The following is a 24537-nucleotide window of genomic DNA, read 5'->3' as shown; positions in this document are numbered from 1 at the left end:
TTGGATCAGAACGGACACTTGCCTCTGTTAGTATTCTTGTCACTTTGACTATCTGCCCTCTGTGGATTGCTCTCATGTGGCTTTGACTCTGGTTGGTGCTGAGTCAGGTGTAGAATGATGGCTTTCTGCACCGCTGAAGGTAAAGACTGCAACTGGACATCTGGACCTATCTGCTGCTGGAGGTTCTGTACCTGGTTCATCCCAGGTTCCACTAACACAGAACAAAAAGATCCATTGTACTTGAAGTAACTCTAAATTAATACTGGTGGTAACGTGACACAAACCTTGATGGCCCACTGGCTGGTTCTGGAGTAAGTTGCTGAGGAGCTCAAGTGGGTTCTGGCCCAACGATGGAAAAGGGAAGAGGCTCTGCAGCATCTGTAGTTCTGGTACTGCGGGGAATGGAGGCCTCTGCATATTCATCTGACGGTTTATATTACCGTGAAACACTGGCGGCTGACCAGGTGGAATTGGCTGCTGCATTGGGTATCCATGTGGCAGCTGCTGTCCAGGAGGGCTCTGGTCACTTGTGGGTGGTCCTGTTGGGTAACCCACGGTACCTGGTGACCCTAACGAAGGCACTGTGGTAGCATCAGAGCCTGAAGACACCAAAGCTCCACTTTGTGTTTCCTCTGGTCTGCCACTGAACTGGTCAGTGCCTTCATTGGGATCCTGGTAGTTGGACTCACTGGTAATGAGATAAAATGGACAATTAATTTGAGGCTGACTAAAAAACACCTACCTTTGATTTGCCTTACTTTAACCCAATCTTCTGTGCCAGGTTGACTGTAGGTTGAACCTTAATTTCGAAGAGGGAGGGTATCTTCCCTGCCTGAGAAGATTCATCTGTCGGGCTGCTCTGACCCGGCGTGGGGAGCAAGCCCACACCTGGAGGCGGCTTTGGAAGTGGAGCAATGCCCTGTTTTCTCAGGTCCTCCAGCTCCAATTCATCCTCACGGGCAATTTCCTCCTCTGTATTAATGATCTTAGCATGTGTCCAAGAGAAGAAACTCTTAATTAGTTTTGGATTTTTATGAGTTGTGATTTTGTTATGTTTTAAATATATCTCACCTTATCGAGCAACTCTTTCGTCACATCAGTCAGAGCATCATGGGAAAATTTGCAGTTGTCCCCTTGATAGCATTTGGCTCCAGTGTGAAAGAACTTGCATGGATATTCACGTTGAGTCACAAATTAAGGAGCCTCACCACTGAATCGGCAGGTTGCTTTTACAAGGTCATGCATGATTGTCACTGAAGGATATGGTGCATGTAAATGCAATGGTCTCCTTTGCTGCAGTATCCCTGGAGGTAGAACTTACAAAGCTCCTTCTTCTTATCTGGGATGACCAGCTCGTGCTCAAACTTACACTGCTCCCCCTACAGGAAGAGATGATGACTTACCTTTTCATTTTGTGTATTTTTTTAAAACCGGACTATTAAAGTGAACGCCAGCATACAGGAAGTCCTCGATTTACGAACGAGTTCCGTTCCTACGCTGGCGACATAACCCAAATTTCCGCGTAAGTCGGATTTCACCGTTAAAGTAGAAATTTATGTCGAAATACTTCTGTGGGTATTGTCCCACGTGATTGTGACAGCAAGCTCAGTGTGTGTGGGCGTGTGCGTCGATGTGTGACTGAGATGGACGGGACTGTGAAGGAGGAAGGAGTGCACGCAGGTGCGACTGTGTACAGTGTCAAGTGTAGTGACGGCGACCGGGGAAGAGTAGCGATTAGCGGAGGACCTGTTGACGTTGAATTTGCAGAGGAGCTAATAAAGCCATTAAAGCAGCAAATCGGTGCTTCGTGCCTTTATTGTTGCCGCCACCCAGCTCAGCTGTGCAACGAGAGAGGGGAGTTAACCCCGAGGAGGACAACCTCGGCCCTGGAGAAGGCGTCTCCCGACCACGGTCAGGTGTCCATAGCAGGAAAGGTTAACACTTCGTATAAAGAAACTAAAATACATTAAAATAAAAAAATAAGATGCTGTACTTACCATTACTGCTGAGAGTGTGAAAAAAGGAGGGCGAAAAAGGCAAAGATACTCCCAGCGCACAAACACAGACAAGCACTATGCACTAGCTAAGGAGAAACACTATGATGCTGGGGACAAAATGGCGGCCGAGGCACGGGCGTCGTAAAGTCGAAACGTCGTAGGTCGAGTACGTCGTAACTCGAGGACTTCCTGTATTCAGTTTGGCATGTTCAGACTATTTTGGGGACCTATCCTCCACTATTATACTATTGAGGAGTTTCACTTAGACATAAGTAGTGCTTTCCCACCATCATGTACAATTTATTGGCAATTACAAACCTAATAAGGGGGCACGGCAATTACTCACAGATTTTTGGCATTTGCGGCAAGGCTCAGTCCATATCCCTACGAGTAGCGGGGGTTCACTGTACATAATGACACTCAGTAGAGAAGACTCACTGCCTGAATTGTGTCATTGAGATTCATGCCTTATGACCTCTGCTAAACTCAAAAGCACAATCTGTATTTTTTGATCGTTGATGTTTGTTGGCTTGCAAAATGATGCAAAAACTACACAACAAATTTCCATGACAATTTGAGGAAGAAATGTCGTGACCAAGAAACCATTAGCTTTAGGTGAAGATTTACAAACAATTAATTTTCACTGTCCGCCATTACAGTCTACTTGCATTGGGGCCAAGTGGGAGAGTGCCCAAGTTTATTCAGCAGATAATGCACATAGAGAGCTGGAGTGGAACAAATTGACATCTTGAGGAATGTTTGGCCATAGCAATCCATCCATCCATTTTCTTTATGGCTTGTACTCATTATTCACACATGCTAAACTGTCAAATGAGAGGGAATAAGACTCTGGACCTCCTGCATGCCAAATGCTGATGTGAAAGGAGCTTTTCTTGTATATTTTAATTCGAAAATCATCCATCCATCCATTTTCTATACCGCTTATCCTCACTAGGGTTGCGGGCGTGCTGGAGCCTATCCCAGCTATCGTCGGGCGAGAGGCGGGATACACCCTGAACTAATCGCCAGCCAATCGCAGAGCACATATAAACAAACAACCATTCACATTCACACCTATGGGCAATTTAGAGTCTTCAATTAACCTACTATGCATGTTTTTGGGATGTGGGAGGAAACCGGAGTACCCGGCGAAAACCCACACAGGCACAGGGAAAACATGCCAACTCCACACAGGCAGGGTCGGGATTTGAACCCCGGTCCTCAGAACTGTCAGGCAGATGTGCTAACCAGTTGTCCACCGTGCTGCCATTAGAAAATAATATTTTATTCGATTATAATAATAATACTCATTATTTCTGTTATGTTCACACTTTGTTACAGCTACAGTTGTTATAACAGTGCTCTATATATAAAGTTTAAATTAATTAATTCACTTTGAAATTAGGAATCCCATTGAAATATGCTCAAAAAGGGTACTTAAGTTACAACTTGTATTTGCACCAAATTGCAGTTCTTGGTTGGCCCATGTCTCATCCTTTTACAAAGTTTGTCAGAAAACAGCTAACGAAGCAAACAGAGAAATGGCAATGAAAAGTCCTTTTTGGAGTTAATTAAAACATGCTTATTAGAAGTAGTTTACCTTAATGCATCGACCCTCCAGGAAGTACTTGCAAATGTATTTTCCATTGTGTTCTACTGTGTGTTGACTGATGAATTCTTTGCTCATAATCAGGCGCTTCTTCTGAAAACCAGAATTTTTTACTTCCTGTCAAATAAAAGGGAACATGTTAGCCCTCCACAACAATTTGTTGCAGATAAAAGATTTCACGATCATACAGGAGCAATGTCTTCCATGTCCTGGTCACCCCCTCTGCCTCGCCCGCCGCGTCCCATCCAGGGTTTCCCCCCCTTCATCTTCTTGTTCTTGAGCATCACTCGTCCTCTTCCAGGTCCACTCCCTCTGCCTCTTCCTCTCTGCCCAACTGCAGAGAAAAGAAATCTGTTTTTTTTTGCCAAATTTTTGCCTTTGGGATAAAATATTATTTCATAAGTGCTCTCTCACATTGTTGTTTCATACCCCTCGTGTTTCCCCTCTTCCCCATATGCTCCTTCGCATAGCGGCCTTTTCCCATGCCGGATGTTGTATCTTTAGACTGGAGGTACTGGGACTCATCCTCATAATGATCCTCCTCGTCTTCATAGTCATAGTTGTCATCACTGTATTTTTCAAAATTGATGCTTTTGCGAGGCGGGGACTTGTGCAAGTTGCCACGCGACCCTTTCTGGTCTCTTCCATGCTGGAAAATCAACAGGGACAAGTGACAATCATACCCCGTCTGCATGAATACAGTCTAAGCTCACCTGAGGGTTCTGGAGGTCACAATCGCGTCCAGATCCATGACTCTGCCGGTTTTTAGGTTTCTCTGGACGGTCGTAGTCGGAGCCATAGCTGTCAGAGGTGGAACTGCTCGAAGATGAGTGATGCTAAACAAAGCGACAAAAACAGCCAATTAAAAATAACAGAACCAATCAAACTCAAATTGTAAGGTCAAGCAGTGACTTACTTTCTGTCTTTCCCGTCTCCTCCTTTTCGACCTTCTCTTCTCTCTGGTCTTTTTGTAGCGTTTCCGTGAGTACCTGTGAGACTTTTCTTCTTTTTCTTTTGTTTTGTCGCGTTCCTTCTCCTTTTGCTTTTCTTTGTCATCAGTCACCTCTGAAGCCTCTTTGTTTTCCTCCTCTATCCCGATTCCCTCATCGTCAATTTCTCCATCTTCCAACTCGCCATCCTCTCTGAAACATTTTATTTAAAATCATTAAAAATCATAGGTGAGTGCCATGGTCGCTTATGTCTGAATAAATTAAAATCTGTTGTTTTTAAACATTTGCAGCATTTCAGCTTCTTAATTTCAAGCCCTTTCCATATTTAAATCAGTAAATATTTATAGATATTTGATTCATCATTTTAATCACCCTTAAAGTGGTTCCAAGCAACAATCGTATTTCTTTTTTTTTTTTTTTTTTTTACTTTCCCGACAGTCGATATGGATCATTTTAGCCTTTGAGAAAAATACAAATACATTTCGCAAAAATTCACAAAATTTCGATAGCATGCTGTTTTTTTATAGCAGTTTTTATTTACAAATGCTGGAAAAGCCAAGCTAATGTATATGCCAAATCAACATCCATCCCTCTCCTTTTCTATAGCGCTCATCTTCCTTAAAGTCATGTCAGCCAATCACAGGGCACATATAGACGAACAACCCTTCATACTCACATTCACTCACATGTACAATTTTGAGTCTTCAATGATGCTATCATGTTTTTGGAATGTGGGAGGAAGCCACACTACACAGAGAAACCCACGCAAGCACAGGTAGAACATCTACACAGGAAGGCCAGAGCAGAGATTCTAACACTGTGCTGCCTGTGCGTGATTATTTTACTACGGGTGGAATGGTTACAAGGAGGGGATGGTTGGTCACGCCTTATAACAAATCAGCATACCATCAAATAAATGTGAAATCGAAGTTACAATATTGCTGCTTTAATGCCAACATTGTTTGCATATTTGGCATAGTTTTTGTTGAGAACCACCAGAGCGAGCCAAATTTGATTTTAAATCATTAAGGCTTTTCCTTTTGTCCAGAATAAAACTAATATATTTTCACTATCAAGTAGATTTCTGATTAGTTGTTTAAATATAGCACTTTTTGTCAGTTATAACAATGATTGTGCTTGTCTAATAATTAAATAAATTAGACGTTAAATGGATCTACCATTTCATTAAACATAACTTCATTCTTTAGCCTATCAGGAAACTTAACATCCAGTCTCAAGCTGTTTGAGTATTTATTTGATACCCTTGATGTACTAGTACTCTCTTTGAACTCACTGGAATGACAATTCAGTACACTTGTAGAACGACTAGGGTGCACTAGAAGAACATCATCTACAGTATGACATTTCTGCACACTGACTGAAAAACCTTGGAAATGTACAACCCCAATTCCAATGAAGTTGGGACATTGTGTTAAACATAAATAAAAACAGAATACAATGATTTGCAAATCATGTTCAACCTAGAATTTTATGGCTGCAACACGTTCCAAAAAAGTTGGGACAGGGTCATGTTTACCACTTTGTTACATCACCTTTTCTTTTAACAACATTCAATAAACGTTTGGGAGCTGACGAAGTTTTGTATGTGGAATTCTTTCCCATTCTTGCTTGATGTACAGCTTCAGCTGTTCAACAGTCCGGGGTCTCCGTTGTCGTATTTTACGCTTCATAATGCGACACGGGTCTGGACTGCAGGCAGGCCAGTCCAGTACCTGCACTCTTTGACTACGAAGCCACGCTGATGTAACACATGCAGAATGTGGTTTGGCGTTGTCTTTCTGAAATAAGCAGGGGCGTCCGTGAAAAAGATGTTGCTTGGATGGCAGCATATGTTTCTTCAAAACCTGTATGTACCTTTCAGCATTAGGGGTGCCTTCACAGATGTGTAAGTTAGCCATGCCATTGGCACTAACACACCCCCATACTTCACAGATGCTGGCTTTTGAACTTTGCCTCCATAACAGTCCGGATGGTTCTTTTCCTCTTTGGCCCGGAGGACACGACGTCCACAATTTCCAAAAACAATTTGAAATGTGGACTCGTCGGACCACAGAACACTTTTTCAGTTTTCATCAGTCCATCTTAGATGAGCTTGGGCCCAGAGAAACCGGTGGCGTTTCTGGGTGTTGTTGATGAATGGCTTTTGCTTTGCATAGTAGAGTTTCAAGTTGCACTTACGAATGTAGCGCCGAACTGCATTTACTGACATCGGTTTACTGAAGTGTTCCTGAGCCCACGTGGTGATATCCTTTACACATTGATGTTGGTTTTTGATACAGTGCCGCCTGAGGGATCAAAGGTCACGGGCATTCAATGTTGGTTTTCGGCCTTGCCGCTTACATGTAGTGATTTCTCCAGATTCTCTGAACTTTTGATGATATTATGGACCGTAGATGATGAAATCCCTAAATTCCTTGCAATTGTACATTGAGGAACATTGTCCTTAAACTGTTCGACTGTTTTCTCACGCACTTGTTCACAAAGAGGTGAACCTCCCCTCATAGTTGCTTGTGAATGACTGAGCAATTCAGGGAAGCTCCTTTTATATCCAATCATGCCTCCCACCTGTTGCCAATTAGCCTGTTCACCTGTGGGATGATTCAAACAGGTGTTTGATGAGCATTCCTCAACTTTCTCAGTCTTTTTTGCCACCTGTCCCAGCTTTTTTGGAACGTGTTGCAGCCATAAAATTCGGTAAGTTTCATAATTATTTGCTAAAAACAATGAAGTTTATCAGTTTAACATTAAATATCTTGTCTTTGTAGTGTATTAAATTAAATATAGGTTGAACATGATTTGCAAATCATTGTATTCTGTTTTATTAGTTTAACACAATGTCCCAACTTCATTGGAATTGGGGTTGTAGTAGGACATTAATAGTGAAGCAAAAGTTTGCACTAGTTGACATTGGCACGCTACTAATATGACTAAGTGCTAGATGTTAACTAGTAGAATTGTATAATTTCAGTGGTGGTACTTAAAGCTAAGTAGCACCCAGTTGTCAACTAGTGTTCTAAAAAGCCGTTTGAGTAGCAATGTGACAAGTGGCTGCCATTGTTGTGAAATTTTAATTTTTTTTTTTCAAAAACATGGATTGAGAACTTCAACCGAATCTAAAATTCTCCATAACAAAATCAGGGGAAAAAAACAACTGATTGATAAAGTACACACCTATTCTACTGCCCACACTGCTGTTCTCACCAATAATATTCCATTTGCGCTAGTTCAGTCACCTTTTTAGGGCATGTGACGCCGTTTGAAATGTCACGGTCATTTTGATGCGTCGACATCTTGGAATTTCGGCCCGTTTGAGCAATTGGTGGATATTTTTAACAGAAACTTGACAGCCAATTGGATAAGGGGTTCGCAAAGTAGCAGATAAAACTAAACGTTCAAAGAAATAATGTTTTACTGTGTTTTTCTCTGATTTGAAGGCGTTTTGCGATCATATATTACACAAAAACATTCCCCCAAAAGGCCTTTTTTCCTTCTGACACAAAAAAATCTATTTCTCCAGAACCCATCATCTGATTTTCAAAATTCTTGCTGCGTTGTACTCGGGTTGAAGTGCCCGTTCCAACCAGACTCCACACTTCGACGGACTGTTATTTTTTGGCAAATCTTGTCACTTTGCTCGATATCCTTGAAACCCAGCTTCAGACTCATGTACTAGTTGTATACTATTTGTCCTTAGGACAACTACACAGTATTAGTAAGGTAAATCTTGGAGTGGGCATTTTAGTACTACTAGTTGGGTCCAGGGGGGCTACTAGTGTGTGACACATGCCTGCTAGTAGTATTACGAGTGTAGAACAGTAGTTTACGAGAAAGTTTATCGTACTAGCAGGCCAAACGTGCCACTCAGTGGAAGAATCATTAATAGTAGTAAGACACAGTCGTTCTACTGGTGTGCTGAAATGTCTCACTAGTGAGAAGAAAAAGCGTACTAGTACATGGACCGTGGGCTGGATATCAACGACATTAAATAGGTGATCTAATGGCTTTTCATACGCATGGCCATCATCATCATCTCAACTCTGAGTGAACTGTCTCTCCTGCAGTACCGCTTAGCGGCCAGCAGAGTAAGGCACGTTCCAAAGATGGGCGTGTCGTTACGTCATAGGTCCCTGCAAACGGCAACAATGCAGCCATGGCTTCATCCCACCAACACTACACAAATTCTGATGACGATGTCTGCCATCGCATAGAAATGACCATGGATGAGTCGTTTCGACAGACAGGAAGGCAGAAAAGCTAGAGGCTATACTTCAATGCACCAAAAAGGCATGCAAGGATCGTCAAGGGCCAGGAAATGTAAAACTGCCAAATGTATGATGAGAAGGGTGGGGGGCAGGGGGGAGAAAACAAGCATGTTGAGGCACAGCACTGAAACGCACAAATGATTGTGTTAAGAATTACATTAAGATTGTTACTCGACCTTTCGTCCCCTGCCAGCTCAGAGTCTGTCATGTTTTTGTCAAAAACGGGGGCTGGGGGACTGGAAACAAGGCTCACAGAGGCCATTGAAATCAAATCTGCTTCACTTCTCTGTCCAGTACAACAGTGAATTAACTCAAGCAGTTAATGAGACGTTGTGTTGTGACAGATGCTGGAAGATGTTCAGACTGCAGGAAAAAAATAAACTCACGGTGTTTCATGTCTCGACAGAGACAGTGTACAGACACTCTCCTCTTTCATACCAATGACGTTTTAACTCTGTGAGCACAGCTCGATACCCCGCTTTGCTAATGTCCCGTCGGTTGACAGCTGCCATGGTGAAAGAAGAGAGGAGACGGAGGGAGAAACAATCTGTGTTGTAACCATGTTCGTTGATTTCAGCATCTTCACAGGATTTCTCAACAGCGATATCATCTCAAAATGGCTACTCAACCCCGCCGCACACACCCCCAAATAGTGTATTCCTCCGCACGTTTATAGCCCAGCGCGGATCTAGTTTAACTGGAGCCGTTTGTGATTGGTCAGATTTCGCTAGCGTCATTACAACGGCGTTTGTCGTTGGTTCAGATTGCTGCCAGTTATTCCCCCGTCACATTTCCAAGTGTCTGCGACGCTACATTTCACTTGCAATTGTAGGATTCGTTTATGGAAAAAGTGTGTATTTCGGTCAGCTCATTCTCCAACTGACGCTTGCCTTTAATTTTCTTTTTTAATTCACATTCACGAAAGTGTGGAACGCGCTCGACATTTAGATGGGTTCGTTTTCAGGTGCTCGTGCTTTTCACTATTCGACCACTAAGTGTCGCTGTTACCCTCCAAACAGGATGAAAAGCATATACAGAAGTCATTTGAAATTTCAAAACCACAGGCAAAAATAAGAATTAATTAGAAACTAATACAACACTTTTTGTTAGTTTAATTCTTTTTTGAAAAAAATTTATTGGGCCTGCAGGGGGTAACACTGTATACCAACTAATTTGTTGGGCTATAATAACAGATATAATTCGCCATTTCACACCCAAAACAAACAAACAAACTTAACGTTACATTTCCAAAATATATATTATTTACGGACCACTTATAGCGTTATTAACTGATCACAGGAAGCTATTTCCCTGCTGTAAGAATGCCAGAAAGTGGCGATTGTAGCCTACATTGGTGGGAGGGGTTCTTGCAGCAGGAGCCGACGTGTAAAACCCAGAGACCAAACTTTCCTGGAGCACCGAGCCATCTGAGACACCTGATGAGCATCCCACTAAAAACATTCCGAACCCACCTGAAGGACACTTGTTAAAATTATTATTAACTTAATTGTTAGGTGGCACAGGGTTTTTCTAAAAGGGGGGAAAAAACTGCTTACTGGAGATATGGGGCTGTCTTTTTGGTGCAGGTGTTTGCTTTTACTGTGTTTGACAGCTGTTCATGGCCGCGCCGCAGTTCAGGTAAGAATATGTTCATTATTATGTATATTTGTAGTCTTACATAATGTTTAGAAGTATTGGTTTAGAGCATCTTTTCTCAAGTTTTTGTGCGACAGTCCATTTCTATTCAAGAAACCATCCTAGTGACAGAGGCGAGGAGAAACAAAATTAGTCTTGCTGCAGCATCTGGAAGGAAAATTGGGAGTCCTTGTGTGTTGTCAGCTGGAGGAATTTCCCCTTAGCCTTGGACATGTAGAAAAGCTCTAGCAACTGCACAGGTCAAAACTATGTGCATTTTGAGTTTTAATGTCTTGAAGCTAGTTGCAGTTGTAGCAATCCCCCCTCCTTACAAATAGCAGTACAGGAATTCAAGGTATGCCGCCCCTGAGAAATTGCTCCAATGAGCATGTGATTAATAAACCTTGCAGGAAGGATTAAATGCAACTCTGTACTGACTTGGCATCAACATTTGCTCAAGTAACTGATTGTGCCATCCATTCAACTTTGATTTTGGTCATTCAGGTTCATCCAATAACCTTTGACTGTCCTGCTGCCATGCAAAATATACAAAGGAACAGCATTTGGACTCATGTCCTCCAAACATCTGCCAGACAGATTTTGTCTTGCTGTGTGTGGGTTGCACTTAGAAAAGTAATAGGTTGGAGTTGTATATTTTCTATCTGAAAGTAGTGGATCATGTTGAACACAAGACATTTTAGTGTCAATTACAAACATAATGCACATTTCCTCCAATAACATGGAGCCCCCAAACCCCACCCCACCCCACCCCAACACCACCACCACCAATATCATTGCTTGTTCTACAGACCTGCTTGGATAAACATCAAGTGGTTGGGGTGCTGCGACAGATGGAGAAGTTTCTAAAAGGCCAGGAGCTTCGATTCACCGAGGGCTTCCGGATCATGAAGTCAAAACTAGCAACGCTTCAGAATTCGGTCTCCAAGTTGCCTCAAGCGGACCAGTCAGCTGGTGAGTGATAAATGGTCACATAATCATCAAATCATCTATGATTGTAGTTTACAAAGGTGTAGACCTGTACTGTAGAATACTGATATTTTGGTTACCTTATCTACATGAAAAAGGCAAAATATGAACAAATATAGGGGTACCACAATGCATTTAGGGTCCCTGTTAAACGTTCATAAACATAATGGAAAACATTGACCTGAGTTATGTGCATCCAAGCCACAAAAAACTTTGCAAATATTTTGCCAAGACTGTCTTGCCTCATATGTCCAACTCCACATGAGAAAAGAGCGTGAGAGCTACAATTGCAGTAATGTCAGACTTATGTGATACATCGCAATCATATCAGAGCTTCTAATTGAACAGGTCCAGTTTGGTGACCTCAGTATTACGTCTCTGCTTTTGCAGATGATGTGGTTCTGTTGGCTTCATCAAGTCACAATATTCAACTCTCGCTGGAGCGGTTCACAGCAGAGTGTGAAGCAGTTGTGATGAGCATCAGTACCTCCAAATATAAGGCCATGGTCCTCAGGCGGAAAAGGGTGGAGTCCCCTCTACAGGTCGAGGAAGAGCTCCTGCCCCATGTGGAGGAGTTTAAGTATCTTGGGGTCTTGTTCACGAGTGAGGGAAGAATGGAGCGGGATATGGACAGGTGGATTGGTGCAGCGTGCAACTCTGTATTGGTCTGTCCTGGAGAACGAGCTGAGCTGAAGACCCAGACCCAGACTATGTCTCCCAGCTGGTTTGGGAACGTCAGGGCTTCTCTGCTTATTTTGCTGCCCCTGTGAGCCGACCTCAGATAAACAGAAGAAAATGGATGGAAGGATTTTATTGCAGACCCCCAAGCTTCAGCTCGATGACCCTCAGGGATCCGGGGACCCCTGTTAAGAAACATTATAAGTGTTTGTTGTGTATAAATAAATACAAATGTAGCTATTAACTTGTTTATCAACAATTTGTAAACGCTTTATCAGGGATCCTTATAACAAAGTGGCTATTCGGTTCGCGTAATCGGATTGTAAATAGGTTAGTAAGCATGCTGTATTATTATATGAAAAAGTGCCTAATTATACAGAATACACACAATATACTGTATATATTATTCATTCATCAATCTTTAAAATATGCCTGCTATTGTGGGATTATTTTCACCCAAGAAATTCAAGGTCATCTGTCACTATGGTGACCATTCAAAAGAGGAAGTAGAATTGTGGGATAATTGTGTTATTTGGCTGGTTTGTTAGTGAAAGTACAATCCAAAACTCTTTCTCTTTAACAGAATGCCAAAATATAAAAAGGCAAATAGGTGAATTAAGATGTTTGGATTAATTCATTCTGAATTTAAAAAAAGCTTCACGCCTTCCATTGTTTATGTGCACACATCTTTCTCATGTGGCGTGATTCCGTCATGAAGTTTATCCTGTTCATCTGGAAAAGATTGAACTGCAAAATTGGTCTCAACCCACAGAAGAACAGAACTCTGTTGTTATTAAACACTTTCTCGCAATCTTCGTAGGTTGAGGAAGCATAAATGTTTCATAAAAGTCAAACTTGGAGTCCATTTATAATGTTCTGTAATGTTAATACTGTATATTACGCAGGCAATCAACTTTCCAGTCTCCTGCTAATGGTGCGTTTTGGATTGCCTAGTGACACGTGTACAGTATATCCCCAGGCAGAGAATGCCAGAGGATGTTAGGAGGCTGGTGTTTTCCACGTGTGATCAGTCTTCTTCTCCCCGTAGCCTCCGCTACTTGCCGGCCCCTGGAAGAACCAGATCACGGGACCAAGTTTGGATCTAAACACCTGGCCGGACATGAGGTGCATTTCTCTTGCTCGCAGGGCTACCACCTTGTGGGATCGGCCACACGTGTGTGCCAGGACAATGGCACCTGGAGCGGAGTGGACGCCGTCTGTAAAGGTGAGCCCGACCTGCACTTATCATGCTTCTGCTACTATAGCTACAGGTATGTGAGTCAATTGGGAGCTGGCTCACGTGATGCCCAAGGAGACTGGAATGCAATTCCAAATATTGCAAGTCCCGTTCAGTTCCAATTCCAGTCCAAATTCAATTCAGTCAATTAATTTAATTTATCTATCCATCCATTTTCTTCATTTGAGTACTGCACACACGCAATCTGCATTGAAGTCATGCAAGTGACCCTCAATTCAGTTCATTGCTCAGTTCAGTTTAATTTAGTTTAATTTAGCTGAGTTTAGTTTAGCCGGCAAACATGCATCCACCCAAAAATCCAGAATGCAGAGAAAGGAAGCCTTGGACCATTTGACAGTCTGATAGAAGGCCTAGTTAAATGTGGCATTCAATGTCTGAGACCACTACAAACCACCTGTATTTCATTCTGCTGTGCAATGGATGCCCCAGCCAGCTTTGTACCTCTCCTGAACATCAGTAGCCTATGTTGGGTGACTGTAAGAGACCCTCTCCTCCCACTATTTCTCCTCCTCTCACTATCTTTTTTGACAGCAGTGTCCTGTTAGATGGGTATGCTAAGCATGCTGTTCATAGCACCATCAGCCGACAGTCACAGCATATTTCATCCTCAAAAATCCCACATTTTTGAACGGATTTATTTCCACTCACGCCTAGGGCAACATGAGAAGGCACAACTGCAACAGTATTATCTCTGTTTGTGTTTTTTTTATACCTGGCATCAGCATTCTAATTTTAGCCATGCTTAACAAACAATATTGACACAGAGTGGAAAAAAACCTTAGTTTAAAAATATCCAGCAGAGTGAAGTGGACTGTTTAATGTTTAGGCAATATGGAGGCCCCCTGACAAGCCAAACAAAATATTAAATGAGATGGTTGTCATCCACTATACAGTGACTTCATTGCTCAGTTTTGAACACTCTCAGAATTCGCAGGGCTGCTGACAGTGATAAATACAGTATCTTGTTTTGCTACTGGCACGTTAAACTTTAGGCAGGAAGATTTTCATCAAAATTCCCCATCAAAATTGAGTTTTTTTTCAGCTCGCCAGGTATGTTTATCACCTTTTTGATTTTTAACTGATTGTACATTCCAAAATAAAACTTGCAGGTGAGACGGTGGGCGGGCTGCGCCACTGTGGGAGTGTTTACAGTCGACTTCAGTTGCCACCAATCAACATGGCGCCATTCTCTGTTTAGAAGAGGGCGATGCGTAATCGTAGCAATCCATGTGTGCGTGGAGCATTGTCACTTCTCTAGCCATAGTGTGGTAAACAGACGGTGTGCACGATTACCCTTGTTAAATACAGAATTAGCTGGTGATCACAGCTGGCAACTTAAATATGTCCACGGAGCTCAGTATCAGTCTGCCTGCGCCCCGGTCATTCATTTATCTATCTTCCATACTGCTTATCCTCACTAGGGACTTTCTGGCATCAACTGGTCACTCCGCCAAGTGCATCTCCAAGGACACTCCCTAGCTCTGCAGGGATGCCCAGGTTGGCGCAGACCGGTCTGCCAAATTGGCAAACATGAGCAGTGAGCCTTGCTCTTGCATGAAAATCAGGATACTCCAGCATTTTTGCCCTGCCGTAGATGTGCTGTCTACGAAAATAGACCCTTTAGTGTTATAGTAACACTCCAATCATAATAAGTCATGCGACCGATGTAGCATTTGTGGCTAACGTCACAGTGTACATTATACACAGTGAGGGGTGTGGCTTTGGTCAGTGAAGCAAGGGTAGATTCAAATCTTGCTAACAGATTTAAAACTGCAAGCTCCCTGTTTAAGCGTGAAAAAAATCTTGGATTCACAGCATTTCTGCTACTGTTATTTCACTGCTTGTATTTAAATTCTTATTTTTTAATTGTATGCAGTGCTATTTTTTATTTTGTGCAGGTCTCCACACTGCAAAGATAATAGATAATGAAGTACATAAAATTAATTATGAAAAAATGATTGCTGGTGATGCTTCATAAAGGGTAAAATACAAATAAGTCCACATAGAAACAGACTGCCCACAAATATGCTTGATGAGGATATTTGTAATTTGGTTCTTTGTAGTTCATGTCTGTATCTGTATGTATGTACCTATGTGTATTTATTCCCCCTTGATACAACCTTATTATTATTGAGTAATTTTATTGTCTGCGGTGCTCTAGCAGATGTAGTTTGTGCACATTTAAGGGGAAAGAATCATGTGTAAGGAGAATTCACTACTATGGACGAGTCCATTTGCAGACAGTGATGTGGATATACAATGTTATTATCAATGCCCAAAGAACTTTCACTTTTAGTGTAACAGTGTAACAACTTAGTCAATATTTCCATATCAAACGTTCACATTTGCTGTTTTCAAGATTCGATTTTGGAATCTTGGACTCACCAATAATAGTTATGGAATTTAAAGACTTTCTGTTTTCTTTTTGTTGCTGGAGAATAGCTGTGCATCCAATTTTTTTTTTACATTCTATTTCCAGATGACTTACAATCACACCATACTTTACTTTTTACTTTTAGGTTCAGGTGCCCATATTCAAAACCCATAGTATTTATAACTGATGTACTGTATATTTGTAATTAAAATATTGCAAGTGGAGTCACTAATGGTGTAATGGTTCACGTTGTGACTTCAGTGCAGGCAGCGTGGGTTCAGTTCTCACTCTGTGAAGGTATGAATGTGAGTGTAAAATCTTTATACTGTATGTACTCTGTAATTGACGGGTGACCAGTCCAGGGTGTAGTGCCCCTTTCGCCCGAAGTCAGCTGGGAGAGGCTCCAGCGCCCCACGACCCTGAACAGGATAAGCAGTGTTGAGAATGGATGGATGGATTGATGTGTCGTTTTTTTTAATTTTGCAACATGACTCACTGTAATTTTCCCTGTTGGGACATTGTTGGTTATCCATCAAGATGGAAAAATACTTTATATTTGTGTTATCTTCTGTCTCCTGTGGCTTCAGACATCAGTGAATGTGCAAGTAACCCCTGTCAAAATGGAGGTACCTGTGTGGAAGGTATTAATCAGTACAAATGCACCTGCTCACAGAGCTGGAGTGGCTCCCGCTGCCAGCACCACACTCAGACCGGTAGGTTGCACTCAATAAATCACACAACTCTTTCTTCGCTTAGCATAGGCCAATGCATATTGTTTTCTTAAATGCAGCTCCTCCTGAGTGGAGCGTAATGAATGACCCAGCATTCAGCCGAAAACCTCGCTGTGCCCAAGTGAACCGGGCCCAACACTGCAGCTGTGATGCGGGCTTTCACATGAGTGGCACTTCTGACAACAGCATCTGCCAGGGTGAGTGACTGTTGACTGTAATGTGTTACTTCATTACTGTCACGACTGTGTTGATAAGACAAGGCCAGCAAAGCAATTATGTCCCAGCTTGAAATTTTTAGCCATTCATTTCCCTTGCTGATCTGAAACTGCACAAGAAAACATCCACTAAATACCTGAATCTTCCACTAGTAATCAGCGGAGGGCAGTCTGTAACAAACAAAATAATCCTCTCGAGAGGTCACGAGCTGATTAGCATCAATGTAGGTCACAGTTCAGGTGCTTTTAGGATGTCATTAAGAGACAAGCATTCACAGTAGCATTGACAAGAATGTTGTTGTAAACAATGCTAAAGGATTTAACAGTGCATTGTACTATCAACATATTAGGACTTATTGAAATTCTCGTGGGCGAGACAGTGGACGACTGGTTAGCACATCTGCCTCACAGTTCTGAGGACGCAGGTTCAAATCCGGCCTCGCCTGTGTGGAGTTTGCATGTTCTCCCCGTGCCTGTGCGGGTTTTCTCCGGGTACTCTGGTTTCCTCCCACATCCCAAAAACATGCACGGTAGATTAATTGAAGAGACTAAATTGGCCGTAGGTGTGAATGTGAGTGTGAATGGTTGTTTGTTTATACTATATGTGCCCTGCAATTGGCTGGCGACCAATTGCGGGTGTACCCCGCCTCTCGCCCAGAGTCACCTGGGATAGGCTCCAGGACGCCCACGACCCTAGTGAGGATAAGCGGTATGGGAAATTAATGAATGAATGAACTTCTTGTTCATTGCTCTGAAGTAATCCCTGTGCTGCCCGTAGTCGCTGTAGGGACATACATTATTGGCATATTATCTGGGAGTTGCTATGATATGATGTGGCATGCCCGCGACCCTAGTGAGGAGAAGCGGCTCAGAAAATGGATGGATGGATGATGTGGCATATTAACAGGAATTGGTGTCCCTTATTTTAGTTCCTAGTCACTGATGGTATACTCGCCTGACTTTGATGTGGGCAGCGTGAGTTCAGTTCCCACTCAGTGACGGTGTGAATGTGAGTGCGAATGGTTGTCCATGTCTATATGTGCCCTGCGACTGACTGGCGACCGGTTCAGGGTGCCTTACACCCAAAGTAAGCTGGGATAGGCTCCAGCGCCCCGCGACACTAACCAGGATAAGCGGTGTTGAAAATGGATGGATTTTAGGTCCTATGATTCTGAACGAGGAGGAGGAACAAGTAGTGGTTAGCATGTTTGCCTCCCAGTCCGATCCATCCCACATTCTACAGAACAGGTTAAGTTAGGTTAAAAGAAGACTAAATTGTCCTTAGATAGGTTCTACCTCACCCATTGTCCTAATGAGAAGAAGTGCTGTAGAAAATGGCTGGATAGACAGTAATAGAGAACACTTTTATAGTATTTGAACAGCTGAAACAAATGGTAAACAGGATTGAATTGGCTGTATACAGTTGTATGTTTACAGTATGTATTAGGGGTGGGACGATGCAGCTAACCCATGATAGCCTACAGTCCATACTCTGGTTTTTGGGCCATGGTTCGGTACTTTTTTTGGTACATGTTTTGTGCATACCAAGAACAACTTTTTTTTTTCACTCTCAAAATGATGTCTTTGATTTTGCTTGCCATCAAAAACTGCATTTTGTAGTGTAGTCAATAATATCCATCCATCCATCCATTTTCTGAGCCGCTTCTCCTCACTAGGGTCGCGGGCGTGCTGGAGCCTATCCCAGCTGTCATCGGGCAGGAGGCGGGGTACACCCTGAACTGGTTGCCAGCCAATCGCAGGGCACATACAAACAAACAACCATTCGCACTCACAGTCATGCCTACGGGCAATTTAGAGTCTCCAATTAATGCATGTTTTTGGGATGTGGGAGGAAACCGGAGTGCCCGGAGAAAACCCACGCAGGCACGGGGAGAACATGCAAACTCCACACAGGCGGGGCCGGGGATTGAACCCGGGTCCTCAGAACTGTGAGGCTGACGCTCTAACCAGTCGTCCACCGTGCCGCCAGTGAATAATATAACTTATTTAAAAACAATTTCAAAGGATAAACTCTTATTCCTTGCCTAACTTAATACATGTGGCAATACAGCAGTATAAAATATGTATCACAAATTTAAACATACACAATTGTAAACAAAAACTACTTACTCTGCAGGCACGACCACTGGACCCAAGCTTAATCCAAGGGGTACACTTGCATAGTCATAGCAGTTGAGAATTAAAATTAAAGATGAAATGCGTACCACAGGCAGCGCACAACATAACGTAGGTCGAGCGTTTTCGTTACGTGACCAAATCACACATCTTCATTCACAGAAAAGGGCTGCAAATCTTTAGCATTAAATTCTCCCACTGCACGGGTTATTTTCTTGTGTTTATCTTAAGTGGCATGATATGGCTGCTCAAAAGTATTCTATAGTCACTTTCTGTTTTGCTGGTGTTTTGTTACCTTTTCGAGTCGCTCAACTGTCGTGTGTACACCAAGCGTTATGCCAGAATATGAACACAGGAGAAGCTTGGTCATATTGCTCGTGTTTCCTTAAAAAGTATGGGACATGTTTCAAACAATGTTTTCAGACAGTAAAATGTCTGTTTACAGTGTTTATTCCCTTGTTACTGTATTCAACGGTCAAACCGAAATTAATCCACACAGGAGATTCACATTTTCGTCTCAAATCCTGTGCTCGTGCTAGTGGTTTTACGTCCGTGACCTGGACTTGTTCACAAGGTGAACACGTCAACGCAAAGTGAAGTCCAAAACCGAAAGCCACGCGCCATAATGTTGCATTGTCCTGTGCAGAGCATACCATATGGTATGCGCTTTTATCAGATACCGACCCATCCCCAGTATGTATATGGTTAAAGCACTTAAAACAGGATTGTGATAAGTGTAGCATGTTGCACATGCATTCAGTGATGCAGTAATGATGTTTTATTTGGAACATCCGAGCACTTACTAATTATCCAATCAGAATGCTCATACGCCATCCTTATACCACTGATTTCCAACCTTTATGGAGCCAAGGCGCATATTTTACAATTTAAAAAATCTCACGGCACACCAACAAACAAAAATGTGTATACATTAATTACTGTATGTACTTCCTGCCATCTAATAGAAGAGCATTTATTTGTTCTGTCTGTCACTATGACTCCATGACATAAATAGATGAACAAAGATACATTATTCCTTGTAAATAAATAATTTTTTGAGCAATTAAGTAACATTTAATAATTTCCCACAGCACACCTGAAGAGCGCTCACAGCACACTAATGTGCCCGCCGGCACACTGGTTGAGAATCACTGCTCTATATTGCTCACATGCTATGATACGCTGTCCCGTATTTACATGCATTATTCCTCAACTGAATTTGGCATTTAAGATTGATTACAGCAATCTGTTATATTATCACATAATGTAAAAGTATTTGGGAGATCATAGCCCTTCATCACCATTTCAACGAAATACAATTTCTACACATAATACCCAGGCAACCCAGGTTGTCAGAAACAGTCTCATTTTATGTTTGTTCCAGAATGTGATTTTAATATGGCGAATTTCCTCCATCCTAAATATTATATTCCTGTGGTCCTGTGTACAGCAGCCCTGCATGGTCCTGAGATGCCTGCCTTTTCCTGTTTTTCACAGATGTCAACGAGTGTGAAGTCTACCGTCTGGACCAGGGAGGGACGTTATGCATCCATGAATGTGTCAACGTCCCAGGCTCATACCACTGCTCCTGCCCCAGTGGCTACAAGTTGCTCCCAGATGGGCGGAGCTGCGAGGGTGAGTGACAGGAGGGCACAGGAGACAAAGGCGCATTCACAAGGCCTTAACAGCTGCAGATATGACTTGTGTGTTAGACCTAAGGGGGTTACCTGTGATTTACAACAGTGCAAAGCTTCCAAACGCTTAGATTCTCCTCGTGACCAATTCTTTTGAGCAAAAGGTTTGGCTTTGGAATGAATGACCTCACCATTTCCCAGCAGAAAGGATCTGTACGACATGAAGCATTTATGTGAGACTGAACCAAAAAACCAAATAAACAACTGGAGCTCAGCACCGACGCTAAGACTGCGGACGGTCTGGCTGCTGGCCCCTCACTCTACTTACATGCCTCTTCTGTTTTGTCTTCCAGATGTGGACGAATGTTTAAACCAGCAGCACAACTGTAGCCGAGGAACAACATGTATCAACACCGGGGGAGGCTTTCAGTGCGTCAACCCAGACTGTCCCCGTTCCCATGGCAATATCACCTACGTCAAAACATCTCCCCTGTACGAGTACTGTTTTAACTTTTTTGCTACTGTTTTATCATGTTTCATCTTACGGCAGCATTCAATGGGCCCTTCATGTAAGGGACGTTTTGACTAATAGCAGGAAAAAAGGAAAGTAAAATGTAAAAGTTCTATTCAGATTATTTATAACCCTCAAATCATGTCCAAATTCCCGAGAAGACGACAATGCTTATGTCAAAGAGAACTATACATATCATTAATGTTGGCTTCAATTTTGTTTGTTTTGGTCAACATAACCTTTACTAGAAATCACAAAACTTGATGCTGTATGTGTTTTGCATTTGCAAGTGCTACTTTTCAACTCAACATGACAGTTTGCACCATCTGAAAGCTAAGCAAATCACTGGAATGCAAACAGCCCCAATTAACAATGAAAACACCTTTTTTTTTTTTACCCCCTCACCCCTTCGTCAGGTTAGGGATAAATGTTAATCAGAATATTACAAACGCTATGGAATGAACACTTTGTAACCAGTACAAACTTCAACAACAATGTATAAACATTTTGTTCAATCAACACTAAAGCATTGAACAGTATCATTTTGGTACAGGCAGAATATTTGATAAACTTCTAGAAAGGAATATCATTAGTTTGTGCACGTGTACTGAATGTTGTGACTGGTGAGTGTATTTCATCATTACTAACCTTGGAGTGCAGCTCAAAGGAGGAGGACGAGATGATTGTGCAAGCACACACACAGAAGCCACATGAGAAGCCCAAAACTACAAAAATGAGATTTGTGGTTAAAGCTGTAAAAGAGTGAAGCAAACCATATGTGACAAGAGCATGCATGCTCAGCAGAACTGGATTGCCAAACATTATTTTCTCTTTAATGCTCTCCAATTGCTAAGAAACATTACAACGTCTCAGTCAAGCCAAGCTGCCTGGTCTGAAGGACTGAAACATAGCACTGTGTGCTCTTACTTAAGCAGCAGTGTGGTTGAACGCTGATGCCAGCGGAGGAGATGACTGAAACCTTTGGCAGACACTAACACGGACAACGAAAAGCATGGCTTAGCACTGTAGCTTAGCCCAATCAGATACTACATTCCAAAACATATGGCCTCACCAGTATCAGAGAGGTATTGATTCAAACATATCTTATAATTATAATTATATCATTGTATTATAATTGTAGTTTGCAGTTTTGTACAGCTGCATTGCATAGAAATGTCTCAGTAAGATGCAGGTTTTTGAGACAGCTCTCATAATGGAGCTCATCAGATGCAGCTGTAGCGAATGAAGCGTCCAGGGAGCGTATAATTTAGGTTGGATGTCATTGTTGATTCTTCATAACCGCATGTTCATTTTCCACACATTCCAAGTGATACTGACTGAAGGAAAATATCCTCTTAAAAGGAAATTGCAGATGACACACATTTCCCATCATTTGTTATATTTTGTTCTATTCTGCAAATATTTATAACCACAATATAATTTTTAAAAAAATGCAGATCTTCATATGTGTGAAACACAAAGAAATGTGAATTCTGTTGTCTTAAAAACACAACCCCCCAAAACAAATCCTGAATAGTGATGTAATGGAACTGATTTCTGATCTTGATCTTATTTTAAGAATATTAGTTTATCAGTTTATACTTGTTCCACTGGCAGATTTAAAAAAAAAAAAAAAACTTAAAACAAGACATTCTGTCACTAAAATAAGTACAGTATGAGTTTTCATTAAAAATGAGGTAAGTTCAGTAGGTAATATTTAGCGTTTTTGCAGTGTTAGGACACTGAAAGAAAAGTTTGTACACATTAATACACCTTTACACTTTTATATTAAAAGTGTGCTGAAAAATTATACTAAGAAATGTTTCATAGCTTATGAAAGTCTTAGGCTTTCATGATCTTGTAAATAAATGCTGCATGTACTGTACGCATCGCCTCTCCTTAAGGCTTAAAATGTACTCTCCTACATGATTATATTGTGTATGAAACATTCATAAAGTACATAATTGTACCTTGAAGGGAACAGTGGCTTTTCACTGAGGTGATAACCTAGGCTTATGTTCCATGTAAAGGGCCTTCACATATGAAACACCACCACACATGGACTGGAAATCAAACAGTGTTTATCTTCCCTGTCCCTCTAACTTGATGTGTTTCTGTCTTGTGCAGTCAGTGTGAGAGGAATCCCTGCCCCATGGAAAGCCGCTCCTGCCACTTTGCGCCAAAGACCGTCTCTTTCCACTACCTCTCCCTCCCCTCCAACATTCAGACGCCTGCCACTCTTTTCCGTATGGCCACCGCGGGGGCCCCTGGGCGCTCAGGGCCCGACAGCCTGCGCTTTGGCATCGTGGGAGGAAACTCACGGGGTATTTTTGTCATGCAGCGCTCAGACAGACAAACCGGCGAGCTGATACTGGTCCAGCAGCTGCGCGGGCCACAGGAGATCAACGTGGAAGTGGACATGTCGGAATACGCCGACCGCACCTTTCAAGCAAAGCATGTGGCCAGAGTCCACGTTCTGGTGTCACCTTATAACTTCTGAAGAAGTTGAGGAGGAGTAACTGATTGTACTGATCATCGTCATCCCATTGCAGCCGGTCACAGGCCAGAGTGTGCTTCGGTTATAGATTTTAGAGTGAAAGTAAGAAAATGAGTGCAAATATACAATTCATATGATAAATCACAGTACAAATATGAATGCATTATATGTCACTCAGTGGAGCACAGACCTCCACAAGGGCCAAATAACCCTAAATTGAATCAACATCAAATTGTACACCATCAAAGATCCCCATTGTCTTGCCTATTCTGCTCTCTCAAGACGGACGGAAAATTGAAGAACATGTCCTGAATTGGAATGCATCAAATGTAGCGATAAGGTTACAAAGAGCCCTCAATTTTCCAGTTCATTTCTAAAAACTTTCTGAACACTTTCCATGGGAAGATAGATTATTAAAAATATTCAGTTGGACGAGAACAACACTTTCCATGGCACTCAATGTGAATTATTGGGTATTAACTGGAAAATTGGGGAATTAACACATGCATGAATATGTATTTGATGAACATTTTGTTCAATCATAAGCAGACATACAGTACATGCAGACTAATAACTACATCAAGAATTTTGATTTCTACACAGTAGTTCATCATCAGTACAGTAGGTTTTTTTTTTCAAATTCCCAAATTTGGACTTTATTACCATTAATACCTATTTAATTTCAATGGAAAATATCCAATTTCCTCATCAGAGAACATGACTGTTGAGAATAACTGTTGTGTTACTCCACAAAACCACCACAGTAGCCCTGCCCCCGTGTTCTAACACGTGGGTACCTATAGTATTATATGTTGGATATATTATTGCTGGTTTTTGCATCTTTTATCTTCCATCATATACTGTATATAAGCACACTATTCATTCGTACTAAGGGTATTTTGCTCTTTTAAAGAGTGAATGATCTACAGTAGCGGGACTTTTCATATACTCACACTTCATACATGTATTTTGAGGATGGTAATAACTGCACAATCTGAAATATTGTCTCTACATAAATGAAATAAACTCGTGTAACATCTCA

The 24537-nt window shown here is 41.9% G+C and overlaps 2 protein-coding genes and 1 long non-coding RNA gene across 6 annotated transcripts in view; 1 reads left to right on the top strand and 2 right to left on the bottom strand.

The window, feature by feature from the left end:
• LOC133485694 (zinc finger CCCH domain-containing protein 6) overlaps nucleotides 1–9538 on the bottom strand; it is a 13591-nt gene extending 4053 nt beyond the window's left edge. Inside the window, exons 1-11 of one of the 2 annotated variants that reach the window (XM_061789850.1) lie at nucleotides 9016–9538; nucleotides 4523–4748; nucleotides 4320–4442; nucleotides 4021–4255; nucleotides 3795–3940; nucleotides 3598–3723; nucleotides 1266–1379; nucleotides 1072–1182; nucleotides 759–985; nucleotides 285–688; nucleotides 23–211 (exon numbers count right to left, since the gene is read on the bottom strand). In XM_061789850.1, coding sequence (XP_061645834.1) covers nucleotides 23–211; nucleotides 285–688; nucleotides 759–985; nucleotides 1072–1182; nucleotides 1266–1379; nucleotides 3598–3723; nucleotides 3795–3940; nucleotides 4021–4255; nucleotides 4320–4442; nucleotides 4523–4748; nucleotides 9016–9101 — 1987 coding nt within the window. In that variant the 5' untranslated portion in view covers nucleotides 9102–9538. The remainder of the gene's footprint in view (nucleotides 1–22; nucleotides 212–284; nucleotides 689–758; nucleotides 986–1071; nucleotides 1183–1265; nucleotides 1380–3597; nucleotides 3724–3794; nucleotides 3941–4020; nucleotides 4256–4319; nucleotides 4443–4522; nucleotides 4749–9015) is intronic. The other variant, XM_061789851.1, reaches the window with a different exon arrangement.
• Nucleotides 7154–24537, top strand: LOC133485696 (fibulin-7). 2 transcript variants are annotated; one of them, XM_061789857.1, is made up of 8 exons: nucleotides 7154–7271; nucleotides 11284–11446; nucleotides 13188–13364; nucleotides 16359–16484; nucleotides 16562–16699; nucleotides 20351–20488; nucleotides 20841–20979; nucleotides 23126–24537. In XM_061789857.1, the coding sequence occupies exons 2-8, from the start codon at nucleotides 11326–11328 to the stop codon at nucleotides 23496–23498; spliced, it is 1212 nt and encodes a 403-aa protein (XP_061645841.1). In that variant the 5' UTR covers nucleotides 7154–7271; nucleotides 11284–11325; the 3' UTR covers nucleotides 23499–24537. The 2 variants fall into 2 exon arrangements, with proteins under 2 accessions (XP_061645841.1, XP_061645840.1); XM_061789856.1 differs by lacking the exon at nucleotides 7154–7271 and adding an exon at nucleotides 9939–10477.
• Nucleotides 19028–23030, bottom strand: LOC133485697 (uncharacterized). 2 transcript variants are annotated; one of them, XR_009790761.1, is made up of 6 exons: nucleotides 22071–23030; nucleotides 21926–21989; nucleotides 21647–21723; nucleotides 20816–20871; nucleotides 20581–20698; nucleotides 19028–20480 (listed from the first exon to the last, which is right to left on the bottom strand). It is a non-coding gene; the product is annotated as an uncharacterized LOC133485697 (long non-coding RNA). The 2 variants fall into 2 exon arrangements; XR_009790760.1 differs by having other exon boundaries at nucleotides 21926–23030.

The sequence above is a fragment of the Phyllopteryx taeniolatus genome, chromosome 11 (assembly GCF_024500385.1).
Source record: "Phyllopteryx taeniolatus isolate TA_2022b chromosome 11, UOR_Ptae_1.2, whole genome shotgun sequence".
Taxonomy (NCBI): domain Eukaryota; kingdom Metazoa; phylum Chordata; class Actinopteri; order Syngnathiformes; family Syngnathidae; genus Phyllopteryx; species Phyllopteryx taeniolatus.
Note: the sequence above shows the minus strand (reverse complement) of the source record. Positions and strands in the feature narration are given on the sequence as shown.

Coding starts and splice junctions, on each gene's coding strand:
- LOC133485696 (XM_061789856.1), top strand. CDS start 10,403: ATGGGGCTGTCTTTTTGGTGCAGGTGTTTGCTTTTACTGTGTTTGACA. Junction 13,365..16,358: donor AGTGGACGCCGTCTGTAAAG/GTGAGCCCGACC, acceptor CTGTGGCTTCAG/ACATCAGTGAATGTGCAAGT. Junction 16,485..16,561: donor CCAGCACCACACTCAGACCG/GTAGGTTGCACT, acceptor TCTTAAATGCAG/CTCCTCCTGAGTGGAGCGTA.